Consider the following 13,722-nt stretch of genomic DNA (forward strand, 5'->3'; position numbering starts at 1 on the left):
ATCAAAATAGCCAGAAAACCCCTTTTTGAATATGTAGTTTGAGAACAAGAAAGCCCCGAAGCTGTTTCTTCTCTGCTGTGCTAACCTGCTCTGTGTGATCTTTGTTGTGAAGAACACAAGAAAAGGGGTGGAAAAGTTTTCATCACTTGTGGATAAAAATCCAGCAGGTGTTTGTATGATTATGCTTTGTGGAATTTGGATTGTAAACCTATGTAGTGAATGATACGACAGTGGTGTCACAAGCCCTCCTCTGAGAAACCACAACTAGTCCATGTCCACATAATTTTTTTTTTTCTCTTAGAACAACGGGAGAAGCAGCTAAAAAATCATCTAAGCTCAGTTTTACTCTAATAAAGGTCAGCACAGCAAAATCAGATAATCAGATCTTATCTTATTGTTCAGATTAGGTGGTGAAAGATGAGAAGAACCTTCTATGTGTGCCCTCTTGACTTCGCCGTTTGCTTACTTCCGCCACTTCCGTTTCTTATCTTGCGCGCTGGTTTGCAAAGCTAATCAGAGAGATCTATATCACAGATGCATCCCACCGGCAATATAACATGCTCAACTGGCTGGAAAGTTGGCGACAGAGGTTTAACCAGTGCCAACTAGGGTCACAGATGATCACTGACTGTCGAGCCCTGCTTTAGGGCCTACCGTCGGCTTGGTGTCAAAGTCCTTAGGGGATTTGTGAGCTTTGCAAAAGAACATTGCATCTTTGGAAACATAACCACATTACAGTCATGAAAATGAAAGATGCTCTGTCACTGATTCTCTAGATCCGTTGTTGTGACATTTGAACAATAAGCTGTCAAGGTTAATACCTCTTAGCCACTGCATGTATCTTAGATTGAGATACTGAAAACCATTAAAGAAAGTTTTCACCGCTATGAAAATTCCTCATCAGCTAAATAACAGTGACAATGTGATCATATTTGGCTTTGACTTTTGATCGAAGTCCAGTTTCTGAGCGGAGCTCAGCCCTGCACTGACATCACTGGGGGCCTCCCAGTCTTGCACTTCCCAATAGTTCTGAGCGGGGGAAACGCTGCTTCACTTGGCCAGCGTGCAGATAGAAGGGCTCCTGGAAAGGAATATAATGTCAACATTGTGGCCTGAAAACGTTCCGCTGTGTGTACGTGTGTGTGTGTGTGCGCACGCGTCTTAAGTTTGTCCAGACATTTTTCCCGTCGGGCCGGCCGTTTGCAGGATAGGACCGATTCTCTAGGAGTGGAAATTGTGTGCTCGTGTGCGTGCGTGTGTGTATACACGAGTTGTGTTGAGGTGCGAGTGTGTAGCAGTGCATGCATGGTGTTGTGTATCGGACTGTTTCAGTCGGTGGACGTGCGTGTGTTTAACTGACGTAATGTTTGAGCTTACCCAGACAGAGACAAACTAAACCATGACACACACACACACACACACACACACACACACACACACACACACACACACACACACACAGGGGTGTATTTGAGTGTGTATGTTTTTAAAATCATCAGATATGTCTGGCAGTCTTGGGCATGCTGGTTAGATGTATGCGTATGTGTGTGTTTCTGGCAAAGCTGTAGTTTGTTTTCCGCATTTTGGGGGAAAAGACAGCTAGGCAAGAGTCAACAATCAACATGTTGATTTATGCAGCTACTAGTTCCTTCCATTACGCCTACAACTACCACTGAAGCAGAGTTTGTTCTCCATTATTTTTGATGTATGAGAGTCTTAGCTGCGGAGAGCAAGGTCAGAATCAACAGTCCCGTGTTGATTTATGCAGCTCCTGGTTTCCTGCTACTATCGTACATCAAGGCGGGACATTAACACCGTCTACAAGGCAAATGTGGATACTCTCCTGACTGTGGTTGGTAAGTTTGACTCCTCTACCAGCCACAGCAGCAGGCTATCGATGATCCTTTAGGTGTTTGTCTTGCTTTCTGACATGTAGCTGCAACGTCTGACCAGCAGTCCCTTCCTTTTCTAGTTCACAAACTTTGACATTTAGTAGTTTATCTTAGTGACTATATTCTTTTAGTATGACTTCACTCAAGCTACTTTGTCCCTGTAGCATTTGTTTTATGCTTTTGATTTAAGACACAATGTCTCCAAGACACTCTTAAAATGAAATGCCATGAACCACGCCTCACCCTACAGATCCTGTTTTTCAAATATTAGGCCTGTATTCAAACTTCCCAGGAATCAGTGGCCCGATATCATTCCTGTGATTGTTTATTTAGGCCCTAAGAGGAACCTATGTAATACAGGGACGTACTACACGCAGCGCGTCAGTAACTTGCACGTGCATCCGTGTCAGAGCAAAACTTAAAAGCTCTGGGTGTTGCTTACAGTGTTGAATAGACGCACCACTCCCTGCCTCGGCTCGAACCTCGACGCCCGAAAGATCTGGTTCGTCGAGGTTATTTAATGATGCTCACGTGAGAGTGGAGTCCCTGACACAATGTGTTCTCGTCTCAAAGCGCACTTGATAAGGGATTGTCTGCTTTGTTCCACTGTTTGTCTCTGCTATTGCAGAGAGAGAGTGGCTCTCTACATCTCAGTGCTGTAGCAACTTGACGAGACACGCCAGCGAGCCAAATCAGTGTAGAAAAGTTACATCCCTATGTTTAGAAACTGAAACAAATACAAAATCTAGTGCAGAAATTAGTTGTGATTGGGCTCTTTGGTGCATATAACACATACACGATTAGATAACTGCTATAATCTTTACATAAGGCATACACTGAATCTACCAACAATAGTAATTAGTTCATTGTTTGGTCAGAAAATTATAATAAATACTATTTAGAATTGTCCAGTGTTCAAATTGTCATCTTTTACATTATTAGATTTTTCCAAAATATTCAAGATCCATCAACTCACAAATAAGAGAAGCTGAAACAAAGTAATTGTTGGCTATTTTGGCCCGAAACGCCACTGCATTTAAATTCTCTGACTGCTTTAATCGATTAACTGTTTAACTCTTCAGACTGTACTTTTATTTAAACTGTGTGTTTTAGTCATCGCTTGAAACGAATCCAATAGGAGTGGTGAAATAATCTGTCACCAGTGCGGCGTTCTGAGATGGACGTCAGCGGTTAGTGTCGGCCCCTCTTCCACTGCCCATAGCGGGGTCCATTTTTCCTGACGTGTTCTCCACTGGGAGCCATCATATTAGTGTTTTCTGGTGAAGGCATTAAAAAAACGTTTTGTTAGATTTTTCTCTTTGCGTGTGTGTGTGTGTTCCCTCCTTCCATTTAACAAAAAGCTGTAATGAAGTAACTTAGAGTTGCGTCATGAAGGGAATATAATTAATAATATAAATGACCAAATAACCAAATTATGTTAGAAGTGTGATTATTAGTTTGATAATTTCCACTTTTTAACCTAATAATGTCAAGTTTTAAGGCTTAATTTAATAGTATTTTTAAAGGATTAATGAAAAAGTACTTTTCTTGGTCTTTTGACTCTTATTCAGCTCTTGATATTAAAACCATGTTTCAGTAGTGACAAGGCAGCCCATGCAAAAAATGAAAGTTCTGCCTTTCTGTGCTTCCAGAGCAAACTAGAAATGGTCTGTAAATTCTGTTTTCTCATCCAATATGCCAAACATATAAAACATTTACATACAAATGTACTTGCATTATAAAATCACATTTCATTTTTGTGTGCTATGCTATATGCTATAGACCTTGCTATATCCTAGAAAACAAGCTGACTCATCCTGCACTTGGGAGTGTGGACAGTAATGTTGCTCAACATCAGAGAGCAAGCTTTATCTTATGTTTGGTATCCATGTTTTGCAAGTTACTGGTTCCCTTTGTTAGGAGGAGAGGAGGAGCTTGCCTTATCACCAATGCAGGCTGCGCTCTTCTGGAGTCAGGACGTCCTCCCTACCTTTGTGGTTTATAGGAAACATGTAAATATGCAGAAACAAATAGCAGTCCAATAGCTGTTTAATGGAAACTCAAGTTAGCATTCCTTTTTCATTTATTTTGAACACAAGCAAAGTAGGTGCACCAGAACGGCAATAACTTTCAGATGTGGCGGTGAACAACTGATGGTGATTTCTGATTTGCTGTCGCAAGTAAAACCAAAGTTTTAAACAGAATAATGTGTGCTTGTATTCTCACATTTTCCTTTTGCTTGCGTTAAATATTTGTTTGGTTTGAACGTCACACTGAATTTAAAGTTCAAGCAATCAAAGCAACTGAGTGAGCCTATAACATTTAAATAATAAAAAAAAAACAAAAAACAGTGGTTTCCTTTCAAAATTGTAATCAGTGGAGTGTGGAACTAAACTTCACGACATCTTAAAAAGACCGAAACATCGTAACTGCGCGTCTGCTAGTCGTTCTATCTGTTCATATTGATCCAAGATAAAGTTTTATTGGTATATGGGAACATCGGCGTAGTGTATTTGACATCCAAACAACAAAACGGGCTAAAATAATCAATTTCAGATGGAACAGTTGAGTTGAATATGAAACAATGTGCTCTCTGTGCCTTAATCGATGGAACATGGAGCTTAACTCTGTCTACATAACATCTTAAAACGCACCAAGACACATCAAAAAAGGCCTTTCAAAGAGCATCATTTTCCCGGGGACAGAGGGGGGAAAAAATCCCTGAAAGACAGGAAGAAACGAGTGTAATTAGTTTGACCACCATGTCATTTGAAACGGCATTAGCAATAACAAATCAGAAAACAATCAAAGATGAGAACTAAGATAAATTAAAGTGTTGTGCTTCATGGCAAAAATGATGGAAACTGAATCTGAGTGAGCATAGTTGTCAGCGTGCATTTGCAGGATACGTATGCGTGTTTATATTTACTTCACAGTAAGACCGCTTAACGTGCGTACGGGTGCACGCGTTTGTTGCACGCGTGCGCGCTCATGAGCGAGCCCAGAGCTAGCGAGTGGGTATTTGTGTGTAATCATGTACGTCAGGCCGTCATGAATGGTGTGTTTGAGACAGAGCGGAGTGTGGAGTTCCTCAGGCTGGACCAAATTGGAAACAGAAAAACAAACATTCCCTAGGAACCCCCGCTCTCCACCTCCCTCACCGCCCCCCCCCCCCCCCCCCCCCCCTTCGTCTGCTGGCTAGTGGCGCAGTCCAACCTGTCTGGGACAATGTAACGGTCTATAGTCGGACCGGACCACACACATTCATGGAGGGGGGTCGGAGCGCAGGGGGGCGGGTGGATGTGGTGGTGGGTGAGTTGTGTGTGTGTGAGTGTGTGTGTGTTGGGGGGGGGGGGGGGGGGGGGGGGTGATCTCAGCCGCAATGACAGTTGGAAAAACAGACAGAAGAAGAAGCGTATGAATATGACAGAGAGCTCAGTGATGGATTGATGGGAGAGATGGAAAGGAGAGAGAGAAGGAGGGGGGGTGAAACATAAAAGTTTAAAGCTGATGGACATGAGTGATTATATGAGTGTGTTGGGAATGAGAAAAAAAAATCAGGTAAGGAGAAACGAGGAAAAAATGAATAGATAGAAACAGAGTGAGGAAGCGTTGAGTAAAATGAGTAAGCAGAAGCTGGACTGAGTCAGAGTTCCACTGGGAAGATATTTAGAGCTACACTCACTCTTTAAGATGAAAAAATGACTCTTCTATTGCTATTCCTTTCCGGTTGTGAGCACTACTAATGAGTAAGAAGCCTTCCAGTTTACTCTTTTGTTTCTTTCTTTCTTTTTTGAAGAAAACGCTTCTTCTTTCTCTGAGCTCTGATGGTATTTTGTCGTCAGTCATGTACTGTAATAACTGGGAGCACGTCTGTGTGTGTGTGTGTGTGTGTGTGTATTTTTGTTTGTTTGTATGTGTGTGTGCCTGAGTGTGCATTAGTAGTGTGTGTGTTTGTGTGTGCTATGTTGGAGGTAGTTAAAATTTGCATACCTTTAAATATCAAATGTTCTGACGGAGGACGTTTTTATAAGGTTACCATAAGGACATGTGATAACTTTCCCAAAAAAAAAAACATGCTTTTAACCTCAAAAACATTACTTAAAAAAAAACAAAGAAAGAAAGAAAGTGGGAGGATCTTTAAAATGACTCACAAGTTCAGTAATGACTCATGATGTGCTTTATTTTTCAGGCCAACAGTCATTTTTTATTTTTTTCCCCCCTCTTTTGAAACTTTTTCAGATAATGCCACCCTTCAATTTGTGTGTGTGTGTGTGTGTGTGTGTGTTAATTTTCTATCTATAGTCCAAACAAAGCTAGAGCCGCGTGTGGAAGTGGTCAGGACCACACTCAACCAGGTGAACCACTGAACAGGTACCGTGGGATATGAAAACCCTCCCTCTGCGTCCACTTCGGGTCTCCGTGTACTCGCATTCAAACTTTTGAGCCACGGGGTCTGCTCTGAATTGTTCACGTGAGCCCGTTGGAAGACGTTGGTCTTGTCTCTTGTCCGCCACCGATGCACGCAGACACACACACAGGCACACACACACACCTCTGCATGTGCACGCGCTACTCGCACTGGCCCAAGGAAACTGGCTTAGTATAAATACAGACTCAGATTTAGATTTGCGGTAAGAGGGAGAGAGAGGCAGGATGGACGGAAAGAAGAAGAGGTGGCACAGAGAGAGGGAGAGAGAGCGAGAGAGAGAGCGAGAGTGAGAGAGGAGTGGTACAGACAGAGAGGGTGGGGTGATTTTTGTGGTTGGGGCAACAAAAGGGGGAACTGAGAACTCTCGAGTCGGACTTTTTACACTAGAATTACTGAATAAAGAAAGTATAAATGTCAACGGTTACAGCCACTGGAAATTTGATGCATATTTACACATGAATTACTCTCTTGTTCTGATTCATTAGGCGATCGATATTGAAATTGAGTGAATAATACTTGCAGTAGAGGAGAGAATGTGAGAAGGTGGATTTTGCTGCCACCGGTCCCTACCACAGGCTGCAGTTGTTTGCTGATTAGAATTAATTCCTTGCATTATTATAAGTGAATTTTTCACAAATATATTGTCAAACACTGTATATATCTTTTTAAAGTATTTTACCTGCACAGACTTCTATAATGGCCCACACAATATATCTAAGGAGGCACATGGTTCAAATGCAGTCCATTTGTAGATTTCAGTGGAAACTGCAGAAAACTAAATTGTTAAAGGCAGGTTTATTTATTTAAGGAAAGCTAGTCGATGCTTTTCCTAATCAATGGGACACATATTTTTTTTAAATTAAGTTTTAGCTAGGGCTTTAAAATATTTAGTTTGAAGGTGATGCCAGCTGTCAGTTCTGGTGAGAAAACTAAACTGGTACAATTAGAGCTTTTGGCTGGCCGGGGTCCCCGAAGGGAACTAAATATTTTTGCTTATTGTGCGCCGTTTAATCAGCCAGTCAATTTGGATGTCTAAAGTCTGGACAGAAACATTTCGTTGTAATCGTAAAATACGGACAAAATGTCTGAAGTCTGGCTCAAATGAGTTCCAGTAAACTTTGCAGAATGTGCTCAGCGTTATTTGTCTTCCTGTCATTTTCCAGGTTGTAAAGGTGATTGTGGGCTCTGACAACCGTGACTGAGGACCTAAACCAGAAGTGAAAAAATAAAAAAGGACGGGACGGCAAGCCTGCATAAAACTTGTTACACGGATCTACAACGCGCTTGAAAGTTGTAATGCCCAGCTGGTAAGCATAAGAGAAGCCCGGGACTAAAGGTGGCTGATGCTACTTGCAGTTGAAGACCCTTTTACACAAAAGTCAAGGAAGCTGAGAATCCTTCGCGGCGACTTTCACGGACCTGTGAGGAGTTGCGTGGACCTCACAAAGAAATGGAGGGATACTAGTCCCGGTCTGACGCCTGATTTCTGCTTTCCATTACTTTGTGGAGTACAGACGGCCAGTAGCCAAGTTGTGCTGCTGGACGGACCGTTGCGGCGCGGGGTCGAGTCGAGCCGCTTCGACAGAGCTGATGCCAAAGCCAGAAGTCAGCCATGATGTTTTTATAACCTGATGATCAGCAGAGGTAGGACATAAAACTTTTAATCATTAATCCCTTGATATAAGCATTAATACATTAAACCTATTCCACCTAATAATAGAATACCTCGAAGAAATACAATGACAACTTAATATAGATATATTATCTTATGAGTCACTTGTCTGTGTGCTATAATTTACAAAGTATTACGCTTTTCTAATTATAACTAATCTTTAGTACATTAATAAAGTTTTAAAGTGGTTAATATTATTTTTTAATTTAGAGTTTTATTAATTGATCTCAGTTCATCAATATCCAATATTTTATTTTTATATCACAGCTTTAATTTTTAGACATCTCTCACTTTTTCCAGTTTCCAAAAAACACATTTTTATCTTTTCGTTTAAAATATCTCGATTCATTTTCCCGTGTGAATACTATTTGTGTGTGGTTTTTCCTGTGCGTAAGTGCCTCTGAACTGGGGCGTGCTTGTGTGCGTTTCGTTTTTTTTTTTTTCTCTTTTCATTCATGGAGTCGCGATTTGGTTAAAATGAAACGCAAAACTACTTGTATCGCGTCTCCAGATGAAAGGCACGGTTTTGGACGGCCGTGTCTGCTCCTCGACGCTCGGCCCGTTTGTGGGTCTTGGAGGACTCGTGTTATTGCCTCCAGCTGAAGCGGGTGTAGTTTGCTAAATGACTGCTGATAAAAATGTGCTTCGTGCAGTGCAATAAAGTAATACGAAAAAACTCCTCTTAGTCATCGCTGTTGGAGGAAGTGACTGTGTGTGTGTGTGTGTTGCCTCAAAATGCTACCCATACCCTGTGGTAAGGTTCAGCTACATGTGAAGGTGGAAAACCCTTTAAAAGAATTGTATTCAAATGCAGAGGAAGAGGAAAGCCTTTTGACATTATTCTGCAGAAGAGCAGTTGACTCATGTAACCAAACATTACCTGCTCTTCCCTCAAGCCCACTGTGGTGCATTCCAGTTCAGTAAACCTCATTAGCAGAGCTCATTATCTTCTCACACGGTTTAGAGGCAGCATCTTGGTCAATTGTTTGATTGCTTGGCTGCGATGATATTGTTTCCAGCAGCGAATCATTCTCACATTTAAATTCCATAAACTTTTACTCCATCACTACAGCGCAGTGATGCTGACAATGTTTACACGTGTCGGTGATTTAAAAGGTATTTCAGAAATGGACCCGCTCTCTGTGGCCGTCAATTAAATGCTGAGCTTCATTAAGGTGATACGGGATCACTTTGTTCACGTCTTCAGTCGAGCTGGTGCCTTCGGCCGCGTGCCTTCACGCACCGACACATACGCTGGTTATTACGCTGCAGGAAATGCAAATATATGGCGTTGAGGTTATCATGTAAGTGTGTTGCCAAAGCTGCAGTGGTTTGTGGTGTAACGTGCATTACAATTGTAGTGGTGTCAGCGTTATTTTGTTTTTGTCGAAACGCCGCATGTTTCCAGCGATCTGTGTGTGCATGCATGCATGTATGGGTGGGTGTGCTCGCATGTCATTTTGCCGAGTTATTTTGTGCATGTTGAGCCCGCTTTATTCTGTTCTCGGTGTGAATGAGTGGATTTGTGTGTGTTAAAGGACGGAGCGGGAGTTTGAAAATCGCAGGCACGCACGTAGACACATTTAAATGTCTGAATTTGTTTAGGCCTGCTTCCACACACACACATTCACACACACACACACACACACACACACACACACGACTGCTGCCTGTATACCTGTGACACAAGACACGGTGAGGAGCTCTCTGCCGGTTTCATTTCTTTCTTTCTTGCTTTCTTACACACCCACTCATGCTCTTTTTGCTGTGTGGAAGGTTTCAGAATTATCTGAGTAGCTGAGTTTTGAAAGAGACATTCCTTTATTTATTGTTTTAGAGCTTGTATCACCGTTCCATCCCGTCTCTCTAAATTTGCGCTGCAGCAGAAGTCTCCGTTTTTAAATCTCCTCAGAATGTTGACTAAGAACTGTATGCGAGGCGGGCGGTTCATTGACTTATTGTGTATTTGTGTGTGCACGACTGCTTCATGGTCACTTTGTGTATCCTCGAGACTGACTGCACTCCTTGAAACTTTAAACTGAGTTTTGTTGTATTTATTTCTGACCGTGTGTTTATATAAAAGATTAGTTCAAGTCAGAGTAAATGGTACCGGCTACTTACTGGATGTGTGCGTCCTTTTGCACACAGGAGTCCCGGCATATGTGTGTCTATGTTTGTGTGTGTGTTTTTGTATGTTTTTCATTATGCGGTGTGGTGGCTTTGCTTGGTGATGTTATTCAGCAGGGCGGATTGCTTTGAGCTGCTTGATGCTTTTAGCTGTGGTCTTCGTGTGTGTGTGTGTGTGTGTGTGTGTGTGTGTCCGACTGTGTCTACACATGTGCGTGTTCGCATGCCTTCCACTGTGTATATGTGTGCGCTTGTGTATGTGTTGTGGTATCGTCTTTGATGTTCCAGTACAAGTCAGATTTGGCAGTTTTTTCTTTTTTCAGACTTTTGGAAAACTGAGGAATGTCGAGCAGAGACAATTCAGTCAATCCCACAAGACAGCTTGACTCTCATGCTGCACACAAACGCACACAAACATGCGCATTACTGAGGCATTCAGAAGTTTGTTTCTGTGATGTAGTAGCCCACAAATGAGTTTCGCTCCTACTAGGCAAAAAAAAAAAGAAAAAAAAAAAAATCTGCATGTGTTCCTTCCCCTTGTCTGTCAGAAGATCTTTCTCCTCTGCTCTTGCTCTCTCTGTGTGTCACCCCGACTCTTCCCTCGCACACCAGAAGTCACAGTCGGGCCCCGTTCAGTAGAAAACGTGTGAACATCCTTCGGTAAGCTACCCGTTGACCTATTTGCACAAAATGGGTCAGAAGGTAGCTCATTGTTTGTGTGATGATCTCATCTTCTCACAGCTTTTACAGCAGGGTGTACCGCTGTTAGTTTTCACACGCACATAATTTTGTGTACCACCGTTTCAGTGTGTAAATGTGTGTGTGTGTGAGACAATACAACCTGCCCATTCATCATTCCGCACAGAGGGCATTAAACCTCTAACCCTTCGATACGCACATTCATACGCGCACGGGCACATGCACGTGCACACAGCAGGCAGGTCTTTCTCTTTATCGCCCCTCGAAATCCTGAACAACAATTAATTCTAATTAATTCCTATTAAGGCTTATAACTTATGCAGACAAGGATTAATAAAGGAGGTGTCACCAGCTGTCATGGCAATTAATGACTTAATTTGTTAGTTTGTTAATGATCGACTAGTTTAAAGGACACAGAATTAATCAAATATCAAAGTGGCAGATGTGTGCGTGTTTTTATTCTGTGCATGGGTTTGTACTTGAGTGTGTCTTATATTAACGCTGTAACTGGTTAAGGGAGCAGGCGTTACAGTGACATCTTCCCTTCCTTGTAAAGTGGGTTTGGCTTGTTTTTAGTTAATTCTCAGGGCGGCTGTAAATCATTGCAGCGTCACAAATTACCAAACATGACAAAGTCCTCTGTTTAACTGTTAATTGACGGCATTGTTGACCACCAACGTAGATACCAGCTACCAGCTTCCAGACTTACCATTTGGGTTAAAACAAACAAAGCCGTAATGCTCGTTTAAAGGCAGAGTTATTGAACTACCATAGTGCGACCACAGTGTTTATCACTTTAATGCTCGAGACAGTATGTCCCATGGTTGCGTCTGTTAACAGAAGGAACATTGCTTAATGATAAAATGTTCTGTCAGTGTTAAGAATGATTAAAATCTGCTCCACCCACAACAGCTTTACTTTGGCATGTCTGGTTACAAAACTGATGCCAATTTCATGATGAATGTTACCTCGGGCCCACACACACACACAGACACACGTATGCAGAGTCTAAGTATGGGGCCAAGTAATTTGGCTGGTTGCGCCCCAAGATCAGAAATCTTGTCAAATCTGGCGTCCACACATTGGCCAGACCTGGCTTCTATTTGGATGGAACAATCAACGAAGTAAATGTTGGACCGACGTTCAGCCGAGTCAGCCCAACTTGGCTAACTGTGATTGGTTATCAGTCAGTATAGTATTACAGTAGGTAGTTCAGGGCCGTGGTAGGCCAAAGTAAGTCTCATTCAAACTGGTTAAGACACTTTTCTGGCTGGATGATATGTTGACACTAATTCAGGAAAAATTGCATGTACAACACGAGTCAAGAATTATTTCCATTTCCAAAGACAACAGAATGGACATATAAATAGAAAAAAGGATAAAATCTGATTATTAAGAAGGACCGTCTTAATCCTTTGACACTCCTGCTACAGCAGAATAAAGCTGTGAAAGAGAATTTTCCCTTAAATACCACTGAAATACCTCCGTTACTGCACTTTGTCAGTGGTGACATTTTTCACACAGCCAAAACAGACTGGCGTTAATTTTCCACTGCTGCTTTTTTGTCCAGGTTTTCTGGGGAAACATTCATTAATCAGGTTAAGAACGGTAACCGAGCAAAGAAGGGGAAGTGGACCCAGTCTAGTTTACAAAGCTTCCACCAATTTATCTTCCCCCTCTGTCTGCTCCTGTGTTTGCAGCAGAGTTCGGTTAGAAATCCATTAATCAGATTAGGTTAGCAGATGAACGTGTGACTAGACTGAGACAAGTCCTCCACTAGAGGTTCAGTATTTCGGTGATATCATAGCAAAGAATTACTCTCCCTAACTGAAGCACTTCAAATAAACCACTGCATACACACACAACTTCAGGCCACAAGTAGCACATGTTGACTTTAAAAATGCAAAGATCGATCTGGATTTTAAGACTTTAAATTGTATTTCTTTCTTTCTTTCTTTCATCCACCCAGGGAGTCGATATAGATGAGACATGTAATGCTGATAGAAACTCTAGTAGTTAAGTTGGTACCACATTAGCAGTCAAACACAAACCGGCTTGCTTGAATGTGGTTAATCTACAATTCCAGATGGTTTTCTTGTTAATTACTAACACACAACGCACTCAGTACTTATCAGAAGCTTCCCACACTTTCCATACATATATACTTGCCTGTCTTTGTGTACTTTCCAGGCCATTAGTCCTGCTTATGTGCCACTACTTGCTTCCATTATAACCCACCTGCAAATATATTCTTTTAAATGTGTTTACTGGCGTGTGACTTACCTATTTGTGAGTATGCAACTTGCGTGTACGCTTTGGTCTGGGTGTGTGCAGACGTGGGTGTTTTTTTTTTTTTTTTATTTTTTTTTTTTATTCAGTTTGCCTAAAACTTGCATTGTAGCCAAGTGAACAAGTGTTAACAAGCTCCGTGCAGACGGTATTTATTTAATCCATATGCTGGTGAACTATACAGCTGTGTGCTGCTCCTGGTATGTCTGAAAGGAAAAATCACTCTGCAGTCGAAGCCTTGCCTGAGGTACAGAAATTGTTGCGAAGTCAGCTTGAATGTGGCTGCTTAAATTGACAAAAAAGGCATACTGTGATTTTTTTTTTTCTCTTCTCCTTCCTGAAATCAAACTTTGCTGATATTCAACACTTTTTACCATGTATGAGTCATAGGATTGACGTGTCCTTACTGGCAGTGCCTACGGACATTGCCTGTTTCACTGTAGCCAACTATAATCGTCGATTTATATAATGTGACTGAATCATAGAAGAAGTTTAGGCGAGATTAACCAACACAGGGTTCGGCGTACATCGTGGATTTTATGGATTATTTCACACTTTGTAACCGTCGTCTATACAGAGTCCACTTCTGAGGAAACGCGACAATGAAAGGC

At 41.8% G+C, this 13,722-nt stretch overlaps 1 protein-coding gene across 2 annotated transcripts in view; it reads left to right on the forward strand.

Moving 5' to 3' along the window:
* The window catches only part of trps1 (trichorhinophalangeal syndrome I), a 112,733-nt gene that overhangs the window by 11,607 nt on the left and 87,404 nt on the right, over positions 1–13,722 (forward strand). For both annotated transcript variants that reach the window (XM_084563339.1, XM_084563338.1), the window contains exon 2: positions 7,488–7,968. In XM_084563339.1, coding sequence (XP_084419465.1) covers positions 7,956–7,968 — 13 coding nt within the window. In that variant the 5' untranslated portion in view covers positions 7,488–7,955. The remainder of the gene's footprint in view (positions 1–7,487; positions 7,969–13,722) is intronic.

Source organism: Chelon labrosus, assembly GCF_963514085.1.
Source record: "Chelon labrosus genome assembly, chromosome: 16".
In the NCBI taxonomy this organism is placed as follows: domain Eukaryota; kingdom Metazoa; phylum Chordata; class Actinopteri; order Mugiliformes; family Mugilidae; genus Chelon; species Chelon labrosus.